The 23711-nt window shown below is 38.5% G+C and overlaps 1 protein-coding gene across 11 annotated transcripts in view; it reads left to right on the forward strand.

The window, feature by feature from the left end:
* Positions 1–18701, forward strand: part of robo2 (roundabout, axon guidance receptor, homolog 2 (Drosophila)) — a 572271-nt gene extending 553570 nt beyond the window's left edge. For 9 of the 11 annotated variants that reach the window (XM_052106908.1, XM_052106906.1, XM_052106913.1 and 6 more), the window contains 6 exons: positions 927–1135; positions 8665–8850; positions 13611–13769; positions 14246–14509; positions 17013–17207; positions 17534–18701. In XM_052106908.1, coding sequence (XP_051962868.1) covers positions 927–1135; positions 8665–8850; positions 13611–13769; positions 14246–14509; positions 17013–17207; positions 17534–17535 — 1015 coding nt within the window. In that variant the 3' untranslated portion in view covers positions 17536–18701. The remainder of the gene's footprint in view (positions 1–926; positions 1136–8664; positions 8851–13610; positions 13770–14245; positions 14510–17012; positions 17208–17533) is intronic. The other 2 variants (XM_052106907.1, XM_052106917.1) reach the window with 2 other exon arrangements.
* Positions 18702–23711: the final 5010 nt, after the last annotated feature.

Below are 23711 nucleotides of genomic sequence, written 5' to 3' on the forward strand. Positions count from 1 at the left end.
ATGCCACCACGAGGACTTTGGAACGCATTGGAAATTGGGCATTCCAAATTGGGGAGGAAAGGGGACAAAAAAAAAAGAAAAAACTATGGCGGTTCAGTCAGTCACAGTACAGGACAGCAGTGACGAGACATCAGTCTCCAGATGGGTGTTTAATTGTTATCTTTGGCGAAATTGTTTACTTGCTAAAATGCTTAAATATATTTATGTTTCTCATTTGTAAGTCACTTTGGATAAAGCATTTTCTGAACAAATAAAACTAAATTTACCTGAAATAAATATCAAAACAATTGTTCAGTCGTCCACCCCATCTGCATAAAGTTTTTTTCTTGATGCCTCCAAGTTAAGCCCAAACTTCAACATGTCTTTCTGAGAGAAACCAACTTTCGCTTATGACAGTCAGCACTGAGGGAACAGGCTTCTCTTGTCAGGAGGAAGATGTCATGTTACCACCATAATGAGTATGTAGCTCACAGTGTGTTTTTGACAACTGGGAAGAGCCCATAATTATGTCCAAATCCTGGCACAGACCACTTCAAAGATGCAGCGCTACACAAACACACCAATACACACATATATATAGACACAGTCGGGCTGTCATCGAACCTAGCTGTCTAGTGGGTGACAGCCACAGCAAAGACATGCCTTCTATTGTATCCTCTTCAAACTGCAATTAGTAGGTCATTGTGCTAGCATGCAAACCGAAGTGCTGCTGAATTAGCCGAATTGTCGAATTGTGAGACATGACAAGAAATGTACTAGGAATACCAAAATTTGCATGACAGACGGCACACCCCACGCATTTCTCTTTTGTCTAGCGTTGTCGCTCATTGACACCCTTTGTCTACCCTTGACAACTCCTGAAGTGCTCACTTGCTTATAGAAAAAAGCGTACCATGTTTGTGTTTGACGTTTGGAGTGATTTGCAGGCACATGCAGGGTGGGCCTTACCCACCCCAGGCCCCAGCGCCGCCCGTGGGCTACATTTCCAGCACCCTAGTGTCCGACATCGAGACGGACCTCCCTGATGAAGATGACTATGATGAAGAGGACGAAGGATACGAGATGTCACCACCAATTAGGGGCATCGAACACACGCCAGGCTCCAGCATGGACAACTTGGACAGCTCGGTTACGGGTAAGCGTGTTCTTTTGTTATTATCATATGCAACTAACACTTCAAAATTGAAATAGCATATAATAAATAATATAATAAATCATTTTACCAAAAGGACATTTTGTTATTCTTCAAAAGAGCAAAAATATATCTTTTAAAGGTGCACACAGTATATTTTTGATTTATGTTGTGCTGGCCTATTCGACAGTCGTCTCAGACTTGCACTGACACCTAGAGGTGTGGATGCAGTACAATGCAAAACAGCTTTTATTAGGATACTGATATGACTGGAGTCTTTATCTCATGTAAGTGATCATCATTTTAAATATAAGTCTTATTGATTTCTTTTGTGGTAAAACTTTATTTAACAAAGACAAAATATACTGAGTGCACCTTTAATCTACATTTGGTTTGGTGCACTGTGAGATGGTCAGTGCAGATTGTGTTTTTGCTATGCATTTACACCATTTCATTTGTGCATTATCTCATCCGTCTTCCCTATTATCTGGGATTTCTATCTCTCCAATTAATTTCAGGACTCGAGTATGGAAAAAGCGGTATAATATTATTCAGCATTATAAAGATGCTTTTAAAAATGTTAATTAAAATGCAGTCCAGTTGGTCAAAAACTCTGAACGATATGTTCTCATATCAAATTGCAGTTCAAAAGCATGTGCAGTGCAAAGATAAGACAATAAAATGGTGATAACAGTCTCTGATCTAAAAACAACATATTTCAGTCCAGTGGGCATTTTGAGATTGTATTGCTATTGTTTACATGAAAAGGTAGTCATGTTTTTTTTCACATGTGTTCAACATAGTGAAATACTTTGTTTTCCTCTGCTTGTGTGTAAATACCTACATAATTTTGTCATTATGTGTGTGTCAGGTGCGTGTTTATTTCCCCCTTATCTAAAAAAATGGCAGCATTGAAATCTAGTTTGTTCAGGCATTGAAGGATAAGCTGAATTGTAATTGCTATTATGAGGGGAGAAAGGTCCATGAATTTAAAAAAGGCCATAGAGAGGGTGGAAGGGAAAGGAGGAGGATAGAGTGTTACAAAATGCCAATTAAATTAAATAAAAGCTATTTAAATTTATATAACCGTATATGAGTATAGTTCATTACAATTTATTTAATAATTAATAATTAACTAAATATTATTAATATTATTACTAAATTATAACAATGCAAATTAGCATGTAACTTTTGGACCCCACTATAAACTTTCATATGGATATAGAGTCAGAAACACATACATACATACATGCATACATAAATGACATACAATACAGTATACATACTGAACATATATATTCATATGTGTGTGAATATATATATATATATATATATATATATATATATATATATATATATATATATATATATATATAATACATTAAAACATATTTTAAAATCAATTAAGAACAAATGCCACATTCATGGCTCAATTTCCCCATTCATGGCAAGAGGTACCATTTCCATTTTACAACTTATTGAAAGGGTTTTATGGGCCTTCTGTCATCAAGGGCAAGTGAAGGGTGTGACATTACAGGGTTGGAAACTAAGAGTCCTGTGTTCTCCAATTTACCACAGGACTGAGTAAAAATGGAACAGTGATCTTCCGAGCATTATCATTGTGCATGACTGATTTACATCCTTTTGTGTGTCTGGAAACAGTTCTGCAATATCTGATCTTGTTGCCCCTTTCATGGGGTATGCCAGAAACCATTCCTGAATTTACAATGATCCTTTAGCAATCTCTGAGCACAGAGAAGAATGACTGAGTTCAAGGGAGGACAAAACAGACTAGACTAGACTGATAGATAGACGGACGGACGGACGGACGGACAGATGGCGGACGGACGGTTGGCGGTCGGACGGACGGACAGACGGACGGACGAGCGGCAGACGGACGGACGGACGGACGGACGGACAGACAGACAGATAGACGGACGGACGGACGGACGGACGACAGACAGATGGACGGACAGACAGACGGACGGACAGACGGACGGATAGACGGACGGACGGACGGACGGACGGACGGACGGACGGACGGACGGACGGACGGACGGACGTGAAACAGTCAGAGTATTTTATGAGTGTTGTAATGTGAGCGGTGAGCTCACTGTCCTACTCCTGTCTGCTCCTGTTGCTCTGGTTGCAGCAAGCGAGGTCACATGTCCTGAAGTGGGAGTCTCCGCCCACTCGTCAAGGGGAATGATTACTATGCTTAACGATATGTAGATGAGGGCTCAGGGCAGTGTAAATCAGCTTTAGTTGCATCTGGGCGTTGGTTGAGCTTTACGGTTCTGCAAATTCCTTGTGAAAATTAACCTAGAAATATCAAAATGAAAAGAGACTGATTGAGGGAAAGAGAATAGGATTTAGGGGTGGGACTTGGTGTTACAATATGTGTTAATATTTAGAGTCTTTATATTTAGTGTGTTTTGATCCAAAATGGTTCTATATTTAGATCTTTACTGAGTTGTTTTGATTTGGTTGGTGCTTTGTGCAACATGTGCTGAACTTCCTGTTTCACTTCATTGTAGAGACAAGGAAATAGTATGCAAAATTGCATACATTTGTTCCACTTCCATCTTTATACAAAATCTTTTGCAGTCTAGCTTGTTTGGAGAATCTGTCTCACTTCCTTAAAAAATAAAAAAAAGTTAAAGAGCATGTACATGCACACCAATGATAACTATCAAAAATCAGCTTATTCAAAAAATCTGACAACTCAAGAAATACATTTTTCTTGAGATTTGAAATCATCTGATTATTCTCCGCTTTTGACGTCAAAACGTAAACAGGCATGCACACAACAATTGGACATGGTAAGGACACCGATAAAGGTGCTTGAATGCAATGCAAAATCAGGGTTATGGGAAAAGTAGTAGTGGTGGTGTAGTGGGCTAAAGCACTGAACTGTTAATCAGAAGGTCGCTGGTTTGAGCCCCACAGCCACCCCCATCGTGTCCCTGAGCAAGGCACTTAACTCCAGGTTGCTCCGGGAGGGTTGTCCCTGTAATAAGTGCACTGTAAGTCGCTTTGGATAAAAGTGTCTGCCAAATAAAATAAAAAAATACAAAATAAAAAAAAGGTCTACCTTTGTTGATCGGTTTATGCTTCAACCATATGTATAACCATTTATGACCCGATAAAAGAAAACAGTTTAAGCCATTTACATGACCACACACGTTAACAGCTTATTAAGCAAAATCTGCAAGATCATGCATATAAATGTGCTCATAGATTCAAGTTGCATTTTGGTCAAATGATGAAGGCAAAGACTGGGTCTAATATGTGGTCAGACTCTTATTTTCCCAAAAATATTAAAGTGAAAAATGTAACAGAAAAGAATATTGTTTCTTAGCGTGAGAATATCAGTACAGTAGTGTGAGGTAAAATATCGCAATTCTTAGCGCAATATCGATTTTTTTTTCCCTGCCTAATTTGTACTGTCAAAAATTACCAGAAAGGCATCTTTGTCCATAAAATGCTCAAAAATCATATATCAGATTTTTGTACTAGCTCCATATTTATAGTAGCTTCAGTTTTCATTCTTTAAACATTTGCCATTTGCCACTGCCAAATCCAAATTACAAACAATTTTGTGGTAAGTTTGCTTCATGGTACACCACGGTTTGCAAACGCCTTCCAAAATTTATTTTGGCTGTAGAATTGTTAGTGTTGTGCAGTTGCCAGCATTATTATACAGCAAACATTGAAAGCTTGGTATTTCTAAGATCTGTTATAGGTGGCTTGTTGTTAGAGGGGATATTGTCTTTGGAGGAGATGAGAGAAGAGGAGGAGGAGGCAGGAGGCGCTGAGGTGTAGTGCAGGTATTCTGCAGGAGCTGTCCCTTCTGATGTGGAGCTCGGTACCCGCCTTTGCCAGCACTTCCAATTCATTATATGAAGTCTTGCTTTGCTGAGAGACTGTCCCGAGGGACTCAACTTTTTTTAGCGAAACAAAGCCACATGCAATTTCCTAAGAAATGGAGGTTGGAAGAGACTGCTAGAAAGAGTTTTTTTTTTTTATTGTCTTCCCATTCTTTTCCTTTAGACAAAAGAAGCACACTCTAAATATATTGTATGTTGGTGCTTAGAAATCCTTTGTTTTATTCATTGATATTATAATAGATTTTCTATTGTTCTTATTTGGGTTGTTTACACATACTTGTCCGTGGACTTTAGGTAACATTTTTAGTATCCTTTTTGCCTTTAGTATTTCATTTAAATTTTCCTGCAATGTTGCAAATGAATTAGCAAATGATGTACATATATTCCATGCAGTTTCTCAATTAACTCTCTGGGGTCTGAGGGTGTTTTATGCCCTGGAGAAGTTTTGACATGCCTTGACATTTGTGCTTTTTTCAGTTGCTTAAAAACATATTAATTGGTAAAGTCTGATATTCAGCACAAACTGGGCTACAATAATATGTGAGCAACATGTGTGTACATGTTTGTATTTTTGAGAAAATAACGTTTATGCATGTTTTTTTTTTTTTTAACTAAAAAATGTTGTCATTGAAATAAGGCCATATAACAGATACTAAACATTTTTCCACAATACTTTTGATAACTGGATCGTGTAGCCTAGAGTTTTTGCTACAAAATGATGTGAAAACCATCCTGATCACTCATTCATACAAAACAATTTTGGCATTTAACTTATGTAAGACACTTTTAGTGTTAGAAAGGTCATATGCGAGGAGGCGTGAACTATCATGAATATTGATGTGATTCACACCTGAGGAGACAAAGACCCCTCCACTGGGCCTATCACTGAGGAATATGATAGAGAGAAAATGAATGTAAGGAGACTTACATCAAGTTTTTAGTTAAAGGAAGTAATCTGACTATACATTTTCTTTACATAAAGACTTAATTTTAGACCTACACTACCATTTAAAAGAAGTCTCTTCTGCTCTTCTGCATTAATTTGATCCAAAATACAGTAAAATCAGTGATATTCTGAAATCTTTTTACAATTTAAAAGAACAGTTTTCTATTTGAATGTATTGTAAAATTCAATTTGTGATCAAATCTGAATTTTCAGCATCATTACTGCAGTCTTCAGTGTCACATGATCCTTCAGAAATCATTATAATATGCTGATTTTCTAATATGGGCATATTTACATCACATTTGACACATTTACACCCGAACAGATATTTGCAAGCACAATCTTCGTTGATGATAATGAGGCAGCATAAACACTAGTTAAAATATAATCTAAACATTCATATTATTTTTATATCATATTACATATCATATTTATATTATACAACATACAATTTAAATGCTTGCTTTAGCCGAAACAGCATTTAAATGTAACAAAACTTGCTACATTTTGTGAAATGTAAAAAAATTAGGAGTCATATTTCAAATTTCAATACTCTGAATCCTGGCTGGCAAGTCTGGAAACAGTCCCACTAGTAAAATATGTACATGTTTATATAAAATAGCATGTCAACTAATGAAAACTAAATGACTTACTCATCCAAAATGTATCCTCGGCTGGATCAAGTCTCTCTTCACAATGCGAATGTCCTGCTCTTCTTCTAAGGAAAATGTTAACTCTTCATCACTATCCAGGAGCTTCCTCACCTGTGTAATGTGAGATCTTCCAAACATGCAGAAAAGTGAATGAACTTGATGTTTTTTAATGCACAGTCGGGGGCGTGTACCATTTGCGTTGATCGTCTCAGCACATTAGCGTATGAATAGTGCCCTCTGCCCGTGGGTGTGATCATATTAGGGATAATTAGCTGAGCCAGGAGAAACTGTACATCACTTTATTTCATACAGATTACATTGCAGGAGAATATTTGTTTTAAATTTGAATTTATTTATTTAAAAGTAGACATTTTAAGCTTTCTTTTGACACGTTTCATGTTTGTGTGTTAAGTATTCGTCAAGTTTCAGTTTTTTCAATTTTTGTGACGTGTTTTAGAAATAGAAAGTGTTTTATTTTCTTTATTTTACAAAAGCACAAGGTTTTGTTGTAATTGTGAGTGTACACAAATAAAAGCAGACCCTTTATAATCTCTAATGATGTCTTACACTTATCTGTATGCCCCAAAATGACGGAACATTTATAGTTGTTTCCGCTGTAATGACGGAAAATACAGCCGGCGCATCCGTCGACACCAGAGGGTTAATAAAACCTGCTTGCATAGTAATTATTAAAGAATTAGCTAAATGTTTTTTTTTAAATAGTTTTAGATGGAATATATCATGTCACACCGAAGGACAGGTCAACGTTTTAAAAGTATTTAATGTCAGCTACCCATTTTCTTATGCATCTTGTTTATTAGTTGAATTTCTGTCCAATCTGCTCAAGGTGATTACAAAAGTGTTCCCCTTTCCAAAGTAATATGCTTTGTAAATAACTTGTAATTATTAATTGAATAATTTTTCATAAATTCAAGGTTTTATAATGCGACTTGTGTGTCATTTTTTGCATTATTAATGGAACCAAACTGAATTACAAAAATGTTATTGATTTAAAAACCAGACAGTCCCACCCCAAAACCTATTTTAGCTTTGGAAAAAATTGCTCAGATTACTTTAAACAATACATAACGTTAATCCATCACTAGGAAATAATGAGCTTGACATTGAATCTTGAAATGTATACACTTGCCTTCATATGGCTGAAACTAGAAACATTACCCAGGCAAGCAGCACTGTAATCTTAACTTTACTTCCAAATCATTAAACAAATGTCCCTTCATCTTACATCAACTCCCCGAGGATGTGTCACTTGCTATCAATCAAAAAAGCCCATGCCATAAAGTTGACATGTGCCAAAGAAGAGGAACAGCATGAAACCGTGTGGTTGCTTTGATCATGCTGCATGTTGCCATCTGAGATATCAGCCGCTTCACCTGAGGCCACGTGCAGGTGCGTGCGTTCCTCACCATTAGAGCAATCAAAAGAAAGTTAGGTCGCCACTGATCTGTAGTCAGGTGGCTGGTTGTATGGTGAATTTATGCAGAGGATGAAAAAATGACAGACGGGTGAAACAAAAAATACCCTCTCACCTGCCTCTAAGTAAAGCTCAAATTAGTTAACCAAGAAAAATTTATAAATAAAATAAACCAAAAAGCTTCAGACAATAAATTACATACAAACTGTAGTCCAACACTGATTCAATGACCCAAGCCATTGCAAAATTGTATTTTGTTTTTTGTGTTTTGTTTTTTGTGCTTCAAATACTGATGGTGAAAGTTTTCTATAATCTAGCCTCCTCTTTTTTTGTTGTTTTGGTCATTAGTTTAAGAATAACTGTAAAGGTCGATAAAGATTATGAAGGTGGCTGAATCATTTCTTATCAAATATAACACAATTGTGCTATTAATGTACATTATTATTATTCAACACAACCATATTCAGATAAGAGGCTAATCTTTCCCAGCACAGAGTTAAAACCCTAATTATATTGTTCTGGTAAATTATTCATCCAGTGTCAAATGTTGCCCTCATAAACGCCTCATTAACTTTTAATTATTAAGTAATGCGGCTGCTCCCCTCCAGGCTCCATGGTGAATGGCTGGGGTTCAGCTTCAGAGGAAGACGACCGAAACTTCTCCAGCCAGAGGTCTAGTGCTGGCAGTTCCTCTGACGGCTCGCTCTTCACCCATTGCAACTTTGCACAAGCTCTAGTGGCGGCCGCAGACAAGGCTGGCTACCGTCTGGACGGCACCAGCCTAAGCAAAAGAGGTCGGTTTGGAGGAAAAGAGGAATTTGAATCTAGAAGACTGATGTTTGCTGACTGGAAAATGGTTCACTCTTAATTGAATGATGCTTCTTTTCCCTCTGTGGCTGTTTCTGTGGCTGCTCTCTGATTTTATGCTGGTGAATTCTTGCTTTTCAACTGAAGGGTTTTTGTAAGCAGCATGGTGCAGATACTAACATCTTTATGGTTTTGGTGATGGCTGTTTTCACTTTCTGCAGAGTTTCAGCCCTATGCTTTCAAAGAAATTAATCATTTTGTGCTGTAAGTGAATAAATTGACCTGGAACAGATCAGGCACTCGTGTTTTCTCATTTTGTAGTAATGCCCTTCAAGTTTGACTTGGTGTTTCCCAAGAAGATTATTTTATTGCTCAGAGGTTGCTTTTTCTTAAGCCACAAAACTTAATGGAGTTCTCCGTGATGATTCTTTTAAGTATCAGTTCCCTTTCGTAGGAACTTGAGCTGCGTAATCACATTGGGACACACCCTGAGTGCCTCGTGGTCTGAAGCCCTTGTACAATCATGCCAATTTATTGCCTAGTGGAGAATAAGCTTCGCCCCTAGGGAGCTACATCATGGTCTCCGGAAAAGCTGTTGCTTTGGCACCATTGAGTCAGATTTTCTGTTCTTCAGTGCACAATCTTGTCTGGCCCATGTTGTACCAACGACTCACTTCGAAGCGAGGATCATAATTATTCTCCCTTTTGAGTGGCAACTCAGGATGAAATTTAAGAACTGACTCGTCTTATACAGCGTAATTTCAGAGCAATTTGAATGCGTTCTATTCCAAACATTACAAGGGTCCGACAGGGACAGTGGTGCTGTTTGAGGCTCGCAATTTCTCACCATGAGGTGTTATCCCCACTTGCTCCAGTTGCACAGCCCCCAGATTGGAGCTCCATGTGTTGGGGCAGTTTAGGGTTTTTTGGCGTGTGTCTGAGAAGATTGGAGTGCACACAGACATTGGATTCTTCCTCGTGTTTATCACCCACCCCTTTAGTGAAAGTGCGAGTCTCGTCGGACATGCTCTGAGGCCTACCTCGGCGGCCATTTTCTGATGAACAAGCATGCGAAAGAGTTACCATGCATGTCTTTAGCTGTTGCTATTTTTTAAATGCTGTGTGAGAGAATTTGTCGTTGAAGGTAAGGAAACAAATTGGCCCCTTTGTCCATATTGTCTTTTTCTGTGTCATTCTGGGAGAATGCACATGAATAAGGCAATGGAAGAGCAGCCTCTGACTTTCTCTCTCTCCCTTCCCCCTTCGAAGTGTATTGCTCATGGCAGAGAGGATCACGCATGGACCGGTGAGCCCGGCCGCAGAATGAGGAGGCTGGAATAAGAGAATATTCCCCAAAGGAGTGATGGCGAACCAATGCATGTGTGCTTCGTTCTGCCATTATACTTTCGGGGTGCTATCTGGAGATGCAAGGTATTTTAACTCTTTTTTTTGTCTTTCACCCGTTCATGGACCACGTGGGCATTCTAGCGAGACAAGATATGCACACCAGTATCTCTGCTCGATTTTTTGGTAGCAGCATGGACGTCACTATTTTCAGTCAGTTGTTGGATCTACACACTATAGTTTTGCTGTCCAACCAAAGGAATACTTTGAGCTAATATCGGCTCTGTTTGGAATTTCCCTCCTTTTTACCCCCACGGCTCATGCAGTGGAACAAGTTGGTTAAGGCGATGCTTTTGTTCATGAGGGTGTTTTGTGCTATCTGGTTACTATGCGTTGTTTCCCCATTATATGTTGGGACTGGTTTACAAAATATTTTGTTTCAAAACGCTTCCCGAATTCAGCTTCTGTCTCCATGACCAATGGTCATGAGACATGCATAACAGAATTTGATGTTCATCAAGTACAAGTGTACACAAAACACAGGATAGAGCACCACACTTTGTTCCCCCATAAGAATTCTGGAGCCATTGTGATGAGCCTGATTGCTTTCAATTCCCCTTCATGTTCACACATTCTTCCCCGTTCCATGCTAGGGAAGATGGTTTATCTGGCATCCTCTGGTATAAATACATTCAGAGTGACTGCTTTTTATAGCTATTGATCGAATTCCACCTCTGTCTCAATGACTCAGGTTTTCGAGACATGCATAACAGAATTTGATGTTCAATGAAGCGTACACAAAACATACAGTGAACACAAGAACCACATTTCCCCCCATAACAAATGCTGGTGCCATTGTGGTGAACCATTTTTCTGAAATAAACATCCCTCAGTGTCCCTGCTGTATATACATTCAGGATGCTCATCATTCCTAAATACAATAAAGGCAAAAACATTATCAAATTCCCTTCAACCAGCCACAGTATTATAAGAGCGAAGGCTTCTCTCCGCTTTGCCGCTGGTTCTGGGGTAGTCGCCATAATAAGCCAAGAGTTCCATCTAGTGATTACAAGTAGCGCTGCAGGCAAGAACCTTGCATTAATCTGTCTACCTGTCTGTCGGTGTGGCAGTAGCTGCAGGGCATTTTTAACTGGGTGCTTTGAATGATAAAGCATTGCTATGTAATTCAATTCAACCGGGCTCTGTTCGGACCAGCTAGCTTAGGAAAGTCCTGTTTTTGATTCAGGAAATTCATTCTCTCTAAGAAAAAGGGACAATAGAGGAGATTCCCTCTTCTCAGAGAGAATGCAGCTTTTACAGCCATTATTTTCTGGTCCCAAAAAAAGATGGTGACTTGCATCCCATTTTGGTTTAGAAATTTTATCTAATGAAATATCAGTTCAGAATGCTGACACAGAAACAAATAATGTCACAAGTGCAGCCGGGGGACTGGTTTGAAGGATGCTTATTTCCATATTCAGATTGCAGCGAAGCACAGGCGCATCCTCAGATTCACTTATCAATTTTGTGTCCATTCGTTAGGACATGCACTGGCACCACACATTTTCACAAAATGCATGGATGCAGATTTGACGCCCTTGAGGCTTCAAGGTATCTCGACAAATGGTTGTTGTTTTCCCAATCTGAGACTTTGGCTGCCCAACATCGAGATGTCATTCTCAGCCATTTTATCTAGGGATGTGTTTAACTTAGTCAAGAGTGTCCTGTTTCCAGGGCAACAGACTCTGTTTCTAGGGCTGGAGCTGGATTCGCGAGCGATGCAGGCATGTCTGTCTCCAGTTCGCGTTCTGTCATTTCACCAGTGTCTAGCAATGTTCAGAGTAGGATGTGTTCTCCCTACGAGAACATTTCACAGGCTTTTGGGGCTCATGATCATGGCTTCTGCTGTCTTTCCCCCAGGCAATGTTTTTGTTGCCACAAAAGTTATAATGACAGATGCCTCCTCTACGTGTTGGGGCGCTGTATACAAGGGTTGTACAGCCTACGGGATTTGGATGGGCCAGAAACCATATTGGCACATAAACTGTCTGGAGTTGTTCACGGTGCTGCTGGCGTTAAAGATTTTCCTCCCGGAGATTCAGGGTAGCCATGTCCTCATCTGGTCGGACAACAAGATGGTTGTGTCCTACATCAATCGCCAGGGAGGAGTGCATTCTCATGTCATGCTGAGACTAACATGTTGCATTCTTCTGTGGGCATGGGACAGTGCGCTGTCTCTATGAGCTGTGCATGTCCCGGGCCGGTTGAATTTGGGGTGGATCTCCTGTCCAGAGCTTGATGCCTGGAATTATGGAACAAATCTGGAGAAGGTTCGGCAGAGCAGAAGTGGGCCTGTTTGCTTTGAGTGAGACTTCACACTGTCCCCACTGGTTTTCCCTCTTGCCCCCAACACTGCTGGGCATTGATGCATTGGCACATCTGAGGCCGACAATGCATCTTTACAAGTTCCCACAGAGAAGTCTGCTGCACGCAGTTCTGCAGAGAGTTCGGGAGGATCGTCTTCGGCTTCTGTTAGTGTTGCCATTTTGGCCATCTCATGTATGTTTATCGACTCAAGTATTGGTCTCTCCTGGAGGAAATGCCTTCGGAGATTCCAGTCAGAACAGACATATTGTCTTAGGGTTGGGACAGCGCTTGGCACCTCTAGCAAGATTGTGAAATATTTGGTATGGCGGGGCACGCTTTTGAATAATGGGTTATCCCCTGCTGTGGTTGATACCAATCTGAATGCTAGAGCTCCATCAACGAGGAATGTTTATATGAATGTTTATATGTTAAAGTAGCAAGTTTTTGGCATATGACACTCAGGGCTTGTCCCAGTGCAATTATGCATCGTCTCGTTCCCACTCAGAAAACCAGGGTTACGTTTTATGTAACCGAGACGTTTTGTTTCAGACGTTTTTCCTCAAATTCCTTAAAAGAAAAAAGTAGGCACAAATGCGACAAAAGTTGATGCACATTAAGACTATAGACTATAAAATTAAGAAGATACAGATGACATTTCCAAGGTTTTTTATCTCATTGCTTTGTAGGAGAAACAACTGAGATATTCAAGAGAATTTGTGATGTGATGTTTCTTTCTGCGGTTCTTTCTGACTCTGACAAGAAATGCCTCCATAATCATCTTGATTGTTGGGCCTTTTTCCACAGAAATCCATGAAGTCACTTCCACAATCATCTTCTCTGGGTCATCTCCAACAGGCTTTGCAATATAAAAGAAATGTATTGATCGATCCTGCTTCTTCTGAATCAAACTAACAGGCTATCTACCCTCCCTCTGAGCATCTTGCAATACTTCACTTTCAAGATTAATCATCTCTGTGAATTTCAATAACAATGAAGGCTAATCTGTAACCATAGTTCTCTCTGTCACTCACTACAGATAAAGGTCTTTCTCATAGACATCGTCCTGCCAGCCCATTCTCCACAGATGGAAGCACGGTGGGCACACATAGCCTGGGTCACCAGCGGGCGGCAAGGCCCACCCGCAAACACAAAGGCCCTGGCACTGCCCCACACCGCCGCGATGCCAGCGCGGATGGTGAGAATGTTTAATCCAGTTTTTAATGAGCAGATAATACCAAAACTTGATTGAGACAATAGTCTAATGGTTTGGTTAAAACCCCTTTTAAAGATTAAAAAAGGACTTGGCCCATATCAGTTGATCTCTATTGCAAATGTGACTGATTTAATCTTAATTTATTTGCTGAAAGGCAGAAGCTGGTAAGAAAGCACTAGCTATAGTAGGATACTACTTTACAATTGCGCAATCATTTAGTCCACCTCCAATGCTACTGGTTGGCTTATATTTCTATTTGTGTTTCCGGCTACATTTTGTTTTCTTTGTACTGCTGCGAAACCCTTAAAAGACAAGGATTAAATCCCAAAAAGTGAAGGGAACGTACTCCTAAATGTATTCAAAAAATTATACAAAAGCATAAATGGAAAATGTACATGCCAAAAAGTGGTATACATGTTGTATGGTTGCTAACTCACACTCCCCTGCTTGTATCCCAGACCTGCCCCCACCACCAGAGCCTCCACCCTTTCAGACACCATGCATCCCGGGGGTAAGGAGTGCGAATAACTTGCCCAACCCCTCTGATCGGAAGGCCTCCTCGCTGGAGAGGCAGCCACTGATGGGCCTGGAGGAGATGAAAAGCTCATTGGACCGGCAGGCAAGAACCTCACTGGAGCGCCACTGGCAAGCGCAGGACAGACTGGGGTCCATAGACCAAGGAGACCAAAATAGAAGAGGACAGAAAAATGGTCCTGGTTCAGGTAGAAAGATTGTTAGTTTATCAAGTACTTGTGACAGAAATCTAACATTGTTGAAGTCTAGGACTTAGACCTGGGGAGAGGAGACATCAGAAAATGACCCTGCTGAAAAGACCAGCTTGTGATGTGTTTTGGATGCTGGTGTTCCCACTAAGCTAGCTGGTCCAATTAGATTTATTTGGTCAACCAACTTGATCAACTCAGTTTTACTTGTGTCCCACTAAGCTAGTTTGACCAGCAAGACATTCTTAGTCATTTAACTTCACCAATTAAGATTTGCTCGTGTCCCCAATAAGCTAGTTTGACCAGCAAGGCTTTCTTAGTCAAACAACTTGACCAACTAAGTTTTGCTGGTGTCCACACTAAGCTAGTTTGACCAACAAGACTTTGCCAACCATCTTCACCAATTGTGTTTTTCTGGTGTTCCCACTATGCTAGTTTGACCAGCAATACTTTCTTGGTCAACCAGCTTCACCAACTAATTTTCACTGGTAACCATTCTATGCTACAGTAGTTTGAACAGCAAGAATTCCTTCATCAACTGACTTGACCATCTAAGTGTTGCTGGTGTCCCCACTAAGCAAGAGTCCCTTGGTCAATAAACTTCACCAATTAAGTTTTCCAGGTAACCTCTCTAAGCTAGTTTTACCAGATTTGACTTCCTTGATCAAACAACTTGACCAACTATGTTTTGCTGGTGTCCTAGCTAAGCTAGTACAAATTTCAAGACTTCCCTGGTCAGCTAGCTTCACCAACTATTTTATAATGGTAGCCCCACTAAGCTAGTTTGACCAGCAAGGCTTCTTTTGACAACCAACTTGACCAACTACGTTTTGCTGGTGTCCCCACTAAGCTAATATAACCAGCAAGATCTCCATAGTCAACCAACTTCACTAAGTTTTTATGATGTCCCCACTAAGCTAACTTCTCCAGCTTGACTTCGTTGGTCAAACAAACTTCATCTAAGTTAAACTTTTGCCAAACTAGTTTGTCCATGAAGACTTCTTTGGTCAACCAACTAAGCTTTGCTGGTGTGGCAGGGCTGATGGCGGGGCCGGGTCGTGATCCTACGCACCAGGTCCCGTATTAGGCTAATTATTCCTCTGTGAGGGTTAAAGGCTGACTGCAGGGGACCGTGCGGGAGAGAGAGATCGTTAGCGGACATGTCCGTCATGTGTGTTTATGTCTTCTTTTAAGTTTATCATTAAAACTATTATTTATATCGTCAAGCCGGTTCTCGCCTCCTCCTTTCCATTGAAGACATTTATAGCTGGTAAACCCATGGCTACACTGGTTACACCAGCAAGACAAGACCAAAACATGTCAATCTAGCATAAACCATGGAAATTCCTGCTTATCTAAGATGGTGTACAAATGGTCATCAGAAAAGCCATTTTGTTTTTTTTAAATAACACAAAGAGTTAAATATAATTTTATATACGAGAACAGTCTTTCACGTGTACATATCACCCATATGATTTTAGACAAATCAGCCAGGCACAGTAAACACGCTCTTAATTTATTAGAGCAGGACTGTAAAATATTATCTTGCTATTGAGGTCACCAGAGGCAGGTGTTTGACAGTGCCAGATGTGGACCATTGGCATTCATTTACAAGCCCTGCTATAAGGAGACCAGGCTGAATCAATCAGATTGCCTTGTCTAGTGAGCTCTTCCATGGCCAACACCAGCCTTCTCCAGGAACCAGCAGACAGGAGGCACACTTAGCTGCACAGATGTACCCTAATCGCTCCAGCCCTCAGCTTTCACTGTATACACACACATGCTGCAATGAAGCCTAGCTCCATCTGTGCCTGCCTGATTATTAGGATCCAGGGTTATATGTTTCCAGCCCAAACAAAAAATAGAGAACCAGGCCTGGATCTGCCTTGACACTAATCGGATGCAGAGCAGGATCTGGCAACACTTCTGGTTGAAGCCACAGATGCTCGCATCTTGCACAGTCTTCATTTTCACCTTAAACTTTGGTTTGGAGACATATTTAGCAGTCTGAACATATTAATTATTAGTAAGGTTTGGTCAGAACTGGCAAGAGTTTGTAACCTTATTACCAGTCAGACAAAAAACAATTTAGCAAATATTCCAAACTGGAAAAATTACTTGCTAAAGCAATTAGCCACGAAAGTGTTAGTTTGAGTGTGCTACAGTGATTTTACCACAGTGTTGTTCTTTAGCACAGTGCAAAGTGCGAGTGTCTAATGCCCCTTTAACCAATGGTAAAATCAACGTAACGCATGGACTCGAGTGGCTTATTGCTTTTATAAAATGCCAGCAACAGCACTATGATAAAAGGCAAAAAGTCTTTAATGAAAAGATACATTTATTATAAGTAAAAAAATAAATGAACAAAATAAAATAAAAATTCACTGATGTGCATTTGTAGTTATTGTACCATGGCTTAGATGTAATATTTAGCTTATTCATATTTCACCAAAACGTCTGAATAGGATTCTAAATATATGGTCTTGATATTCATGTCTTTCAGAAGAGGTCATATTGCCATACAACAAACCATCATTCCCTTCCCCTGGGGGCCACAGCTCATCCGGAACAGCCTCCTCTAAAGGGTCAACAGGTCCTCGTAAAGGAGAGGGGTCAAGGGGTCAGCACCAGCGCTCCACCACGGAGCAGTCGGACAGCAGTTATATGGGGACTAGCACGCAGTACTCTGGAGAGTTATGTAAGTCTACCATCCTTATCTATTGAAGCAGACATGTAGCCTGATACAAATATATATATATATATACATACACAACCGGTCAAAACCTTTGAAACACTTGACTGAAATGTTTCTCATGATCTTAAAGATCTTTTGATTTAAATGCGTATGCTTAAATGTTTGAGAAACTACAGAATGCAGAATTTGTTTAATTCTTTGTGCAGTGTTTTTTTTTTATTTATTTTATTAAATTGTCATAACATAGGTTTGAAACGTAACTAAAATATTGATTTAATGCACCAAAGTCTCATTTATGTAATATTCCTATACTCTTTTATCTTTCACAGAGTGAGACTTTTTGATGGAAACTGAAGAATGCCTTTATCTGCTCTGGAAATGCCTCACCTAATTGGTGCAAGTGACTCGTGAAGCTTCAGATGGAAGAAGGGGGAAAAAAAGACAAAAAATATGAAAACAACAATCTGTAAATGTGATGTAAAGATGGACATGCAACCTACAAGTTCCACAGCATCCCTCACCTTCCTCGTTAAACTATTCATTCACGAAAAAAGAAAAATGTCAGGAAACAGAAGGCCGCCTAGACTTTGGTGAACTTGCGAAAAGGGAATCAAATTTCCTGTAAATATATTATTGACGTCGGAGATTGAAAATGGCATTATTGTTATTGCATTGCTATGCAAGCCGAGTTCAGTTTCCACTCTCCTCCCTCTTACGCTGTTGGTCGTTGTATGATATGTGAATCGATGGGCTGTAGTGCCATAGAAATTATGTTGTCATCCATCATTTGTTTATACTTCTCATGAATTGTTGTCATTATAATAATTACAATTATTATAATTAATTATTTTCGTTTGCACTGCAATTTTGGTGATAAGCACAAAACCATAGCTCCTGCTGACATGAAGAATTGGAGGAAAGGAAGGGGAGTTTCTGTACTGTAACTAGAGATAAGAGAATATATTGCCATGTAAAGAGATATATTAAGATATGTCTGTAAAAGATGTAAAAGACTTGTAGTTCTGACGAAACGTAATTTTGTAAGTTATGAACTTTTCACAGTTGGATTCCTCTTAGTTTACAGTAGAGGAACTGGACCCACTCCATTCTGCATATAGGCAAAATAGTCACAGATGGGTTGGAAAACTGTTTGCAGGGAAATTTATCCTAAGTGATTCTATTTTGAACAGATCCAACCACCCTTCTAGTTCTCTTTAATTATCTCAAATCCAGTCCACTTGGTCCAATTGGAATATTTTCAGACCAGATTCTTTAAAGGGATGGTTCAACCAAAAATGAGAATTCTGTTACCATTTATTCACCCTCAACAACAGAGTAAATCATGACAGAATTTTTATTTTTGGGTGAACTCTTTCACTACACTGGACTAAAGGTACCAAACTTTAATTCGCCCCACACCTGCCCCTCTTTGTTTGTTGCTTGAGTACGTTTTGTTTACATGTCAGGCTAATTTATTTACTCTTATGATTTTCTTTTTTAAATAAATGAACTGTAGGCCTCTTCATCTGTCTTTCTGAGCATAACAAAATTAAAGGTGCTGTAAGCGATTCCTTCTGCTTTGCTAACGTCCGCCATTTTACTTCAACATCAGGCCTTCTTTCCAAAACCCCGGCACCTAAAGGCATGCTATCCAACCCATAGTCTGTTATCTAGAATGGACAACATGATTCACAACCAGAGAGTGTTTCTGATTGGCTAAAAAAAAGTGCAGGCCACTCCCCCTTTGATTGGTGTGATTTCTCAAGACACCTGTTTCAGTGATATCTGTCAGGTGGTATGGAGCTTAGAGCACCTTTAATAGACATCGACGGGCTAATTTGCAAGATAAAGCAGGTTTCTCATTGGCTTTTTTGGACATTTTTTTAATTTTAATTTCTAGTATGTTTGGTCTCTACTCTAATGTACAGTACAAGCACTTGAAACGTGCCATTTAAAAAGCCATATAAACAAGGCTACAATGCCCCTGCCTTCCTGTAAGGGTTTCCGCCTTACTATAGAGGTTTTGTAGACGTTAATTACTGTGCTTGTTGTGAGAATCTGCGCACGTTTCAGTTTATGAGTGGAGAGTCAAGTCAGGAACTAAATTTTGTTTAAGCACTTAATATATATATATATATATATATATATATATATATATATATATATATATATATATATATACATACACATATATATATATATATATATATATATATATATATATATATATATGTGTGTATTACAATGTCCCAAAGCCTTGTTTTCCTTTTCAAATTATACTTTACCTATGCAGGGCACCGAATCAATCAGATCCATAAACAATTAGCCAGTTTTGATTCCACACACGTCAGATATCTGATTCAGATAAGTCCTGTAATCAAATAGAGAAGTCTCAAAATACTATATCAAGCAAAAGCCAATAACATCACACATTGTGCTCAATATCACATTTGACTTGGCAGATTTGCATGGTCTTACATGATCGCTAAAGCTAATTTTTGTAGTTGTGTGTTTTTTTCTATGTTCTCAGTGTGCCGTAAAATCGAATCCATATTGGGTGAAATGTTTGTCTTTGGCCAATCGCTAGGCTGCAAAAAGAAACATTTTACAGTAGTTTTGTACTTTTTTCAAGTAAAAATATCTAAATATCTTTAAAACAAGATAAATTCATGTCAGAAGCAAAATTGAACAAGATATTGTGAATTTCTTACCCCATTGGCAAATTGTTTTTATTTATTATTATTTTTATTATTATTTTTTTAAGCATGCATCTAACAAAAATGACTTCTGTGCTTAAAACAAGATTGGCCAATGGGTTCAAATGAATACGCATTGAAAAAAACAAATTTGCTTCAAGAAAATTGTACTTACTATGTTTAAATATGTTTTTACTTGAAATCAAGACAAAATTACAGTGATTACAGAGCAATTTTACAGTGCACGGACTACATACTCATCAAATGACCATTTACGACCGCAGTTGTTGTTTTTCAAACAATCCAATCTTTTCTTTTGACGTCCATTTATGTCCTTTTTTGCTTGGTGAAATTTTACATATATAAATAGATTATAAAAACAAAATGTACAAAAGGCTGCTCAGAAAAGGATATTTTTTACTCTGAAATCTTCAGGAGTTACTGGTGAAATGACTGTTTTATTTCGTTCTTTTCGGTCTTCGCTTTTCTATAACGTTACTGTGTCCATGACCGGGCGTGCCGTCGATCCGACATGTTCACATCTTTTTTCCTCTTGGAATTCACATCATTTCAATGCTAGTGTCCAGCTGTTTTGGAATAATGAGGTGCGAACGAGTATCTCAGGTGATTTTTACATCTATATCGGTGGTGTTGATGTGGGTGTATATAAATGTATATATTCATATGCATCCTCACTTAAAGAGAGTTCATTCCATATTCGCCATTGAAACGTTTTTCCACCCCTTGTACATGATGGATTGTTATGCTCTCTTCCTTTTTTGGCCCTGTCGACAGTGGATTTCCATTCCTTCTCTCTTCCATCTGAAAATGTGCCGGTACACTAAATGTCCATAAGACAAAGATGTCACTTACAGAACATACCAAAATTAATATTGATATTTCTAATGTCTAATGCATTTTAGTGTCTTTTTTAATACTTGTTTCTTTGAACATCACAGTGCTGTTGTTTTTTGTATTTATTAAGATAATAAAGGTATATTGTGAAAAATGCAAAAAGCTTTGTGGAATATCAAATGTGTATTTCTTCTATTTCTTCTTTTACACATACAGCAACTTAAAGGTGGTGTGTCACCAGCGCCTTGGGTACAAAGTTTTGCTGTTGCACTATAGATTTAGCAGCCCCACTAGTGTGCAAAACTAGATAGTTTCTGGAACACTCCCATGTGTAGCCCCACCCCAAACCCGTGCCATTGGTTGAGCCAACGTTGCTGTGTCGGGCTGGATAGAGTCCTGCTCAATCAGAGCAATGTTTTTATTGTCCTATTTTAGGTGGAATCAACAAACGAATGGCTTACTAATAGTTGTCTGCTTATTAAGCTGGGATAAGATAAAGTATTGTAAAAATTAAACACTTCAGCTTCAACAGTGAGTCTTTGTTTTCATGGGCTGAATCGGCCAGATTTGTGATGCTATGATACTTTTTAATCATTTGTATGCACAACATTCTGCTGCGTTCTCAACACAAAAGCAACAAAAGGATGATAAATGCAGAAACGATGACAAAAGTCATCAATCCTGTACCAAGATGGGACACGAACATTAAAAGGATCAGCCATAATCTCTCTCTCTCTCTCTCTCTCTACATTTCTCTATATACCTTTATATCTTACATGTAATTTGTGAGAAATATAGATTCCAACCATAAAAACTGGAGAGTTTGAAAACTGGAATTCCATAATTCCTAGATTTTATATGACATAATGTCTTAATTAAAATGATCTATGTTCTCGGGTGTGTCTCTGTCCAACAGGAAAGTGATGAGGAGTTTTGGGCATGAGAATTGTAAGCATTGTAATTGTTCTGGTACTGATTCCGATTCGGTTCCAGTTCCTTAAAGGAATATTCCGGGTTCATTACAAGTTAAGCTCAATCGTCAGCATTTGTGGCACAATGTTTATTACCACAAAAAACAAGTTCAACCCGTCCCTCATTTTCAAATAAAAAAATGTAAGTTACAGTGAGGCACTTACAATGGAAGTGGATGGGGCCAATTTAAAGGGAGAAATGTGAAGTTTATAATTTTAATTCTTCTGTTTATAGTTATTTGAACTATAAAGTTGCTTAAATCATAATTTTTACAGTCATTTTAGCGTTTGTTGACATTATATTATCATGGCATCGAAGTTGAAAATTGGCTATAACTTCACACAGAAAAGCTTAGTAAGTGATGTTATCACACTAATATCATGTTATGCCACAAATGCTGTCAATTTAGCTTAACTTGTATTGAACCCAGAATATTCCTTTAACAGAACAAAACATAAACATTCCAGTATTTTTGTAAACATGAAACCAGTTCTCAATTCCCAGTCCTTATATGAGGTTTCATATAATCAAACGAGATGTACTTTCATTTACAGTATAATCACATATATATTTGAATTTGTTTTTTTCACACACTGCTGCCTCCTACACTGGCAGCCAAAAGTTTGGAATAATGTACAGATTTTGGTCTTATGGAAAGAAATTTGTACTCTTATTTACCAAAGTGGCATTCAACTGATCACAATGTATAGTTAGGACATTAATAACGTGAAAAAATTACTATTACAATTTGAAAAAAAAAAAAAACTACTTCAAAGAGTTTAGCAATGACAGTTTGTCCAGTTACTCAGGTGACATTTCAACTCCACACTTCCTGTAGCACTTGCCATAGATGTGGCTGTCTTGTCGGGCACTTCTCACGCACCTTACAGTCTAGCTGATCCCACAAAAGCTCAATGGGTTAAGATCCATACCACTCTTTTCCAATTATCTGTTGTCCAATGTCTGTGTTTCTTTGACCACTCTAACATTTCTTTTTGTTTTTCGGTTTCAAAAGTGTTTTTTTTTTCTTTGCAATTCTTCCCATAAGGCCTGCACACCTGTGTCTTCTCTTTACTGTTGTACATGAAACTGGTGTTTAGTGGGTAGAATTCAATGAAGGTGTCAGCTGAGGACATGTAAGGCGTCTAATTTCTCAAACTAGAGACACTGATGTATTTATCATCTTGTTTAGTTTTACATCTGGCTCTTTCTGTCCTTGTTAGAGCCAAATGTCCTTTGTCTTAGAAAACTGTAGTGTACACCTTTGTATGATATATTCATATTTGTTTGGGCAATTTCAAGCATTGTATAGCCTTCATTCCTCAAAACAATGATTGACTGACACGTTTCTACAGAAGGCTGTTTCTTTTCTGCCATTTTTGACACATCATTTGTGGCAACTTAAAAACAAACATAAAGACAATATTAAGCTTCATATAATGAACCAAATAGCTTTCAAAATGTTTGATACAATGGCAATTGATTTTCTAGTACCATATTAGCAATTTAGCATGATTACTCAAGGATAAGGTGTTGGAGTTATGGCTGCTGGAAATTGGGCCTGTCTAGATTTGATAAATAATGACTTTTTTCAAATAGTGATGGAGCTGTTTTTCACATCAGTAATGTCCTGACTATACTTTGTGATCAGTTGAATGACACTTTGGTGGATTAAAATACCAATTTCCTTCTGAAAAAATCAAAATATGTACATTATTCCAAACTTTTTTATACTCAAAAAAATAAAGACTACCCCTTTTATTTCGCCAGCAAAGGAACCCAAATTCTCTGATTTTCCTTATAATTTTCCCCCCTTTTCTCTCTTTTCAGTTTTTTGTGAAATGATTGCCTCATGGAGATGAAATATAAATAAATTAAGGCTTATACACCATTTAGGACACCATTTAAGTTCCAATTCAAGTCCTGAATTTGAACTGAGTTTGAATTTTGGCAGCAAGGTTGTGCTGTATGTTTATAAGGCCTT

This window comes from Xyrauchen texanus, chromosome 36 (genome assembly GCF_025860055.1).
Source record: "Xyrauchen texanus isolate HMW12.3.18 chromosome 36, RBS_HiC_50CHRs, whole genome shotgun sequence".
Lineage (NCBI taxonomy): Eukaryota > Metazoa > Chordata > Actinopteri > Cypriniformes > Catostomidae > Xyrauchen > Xyrauchen texanus.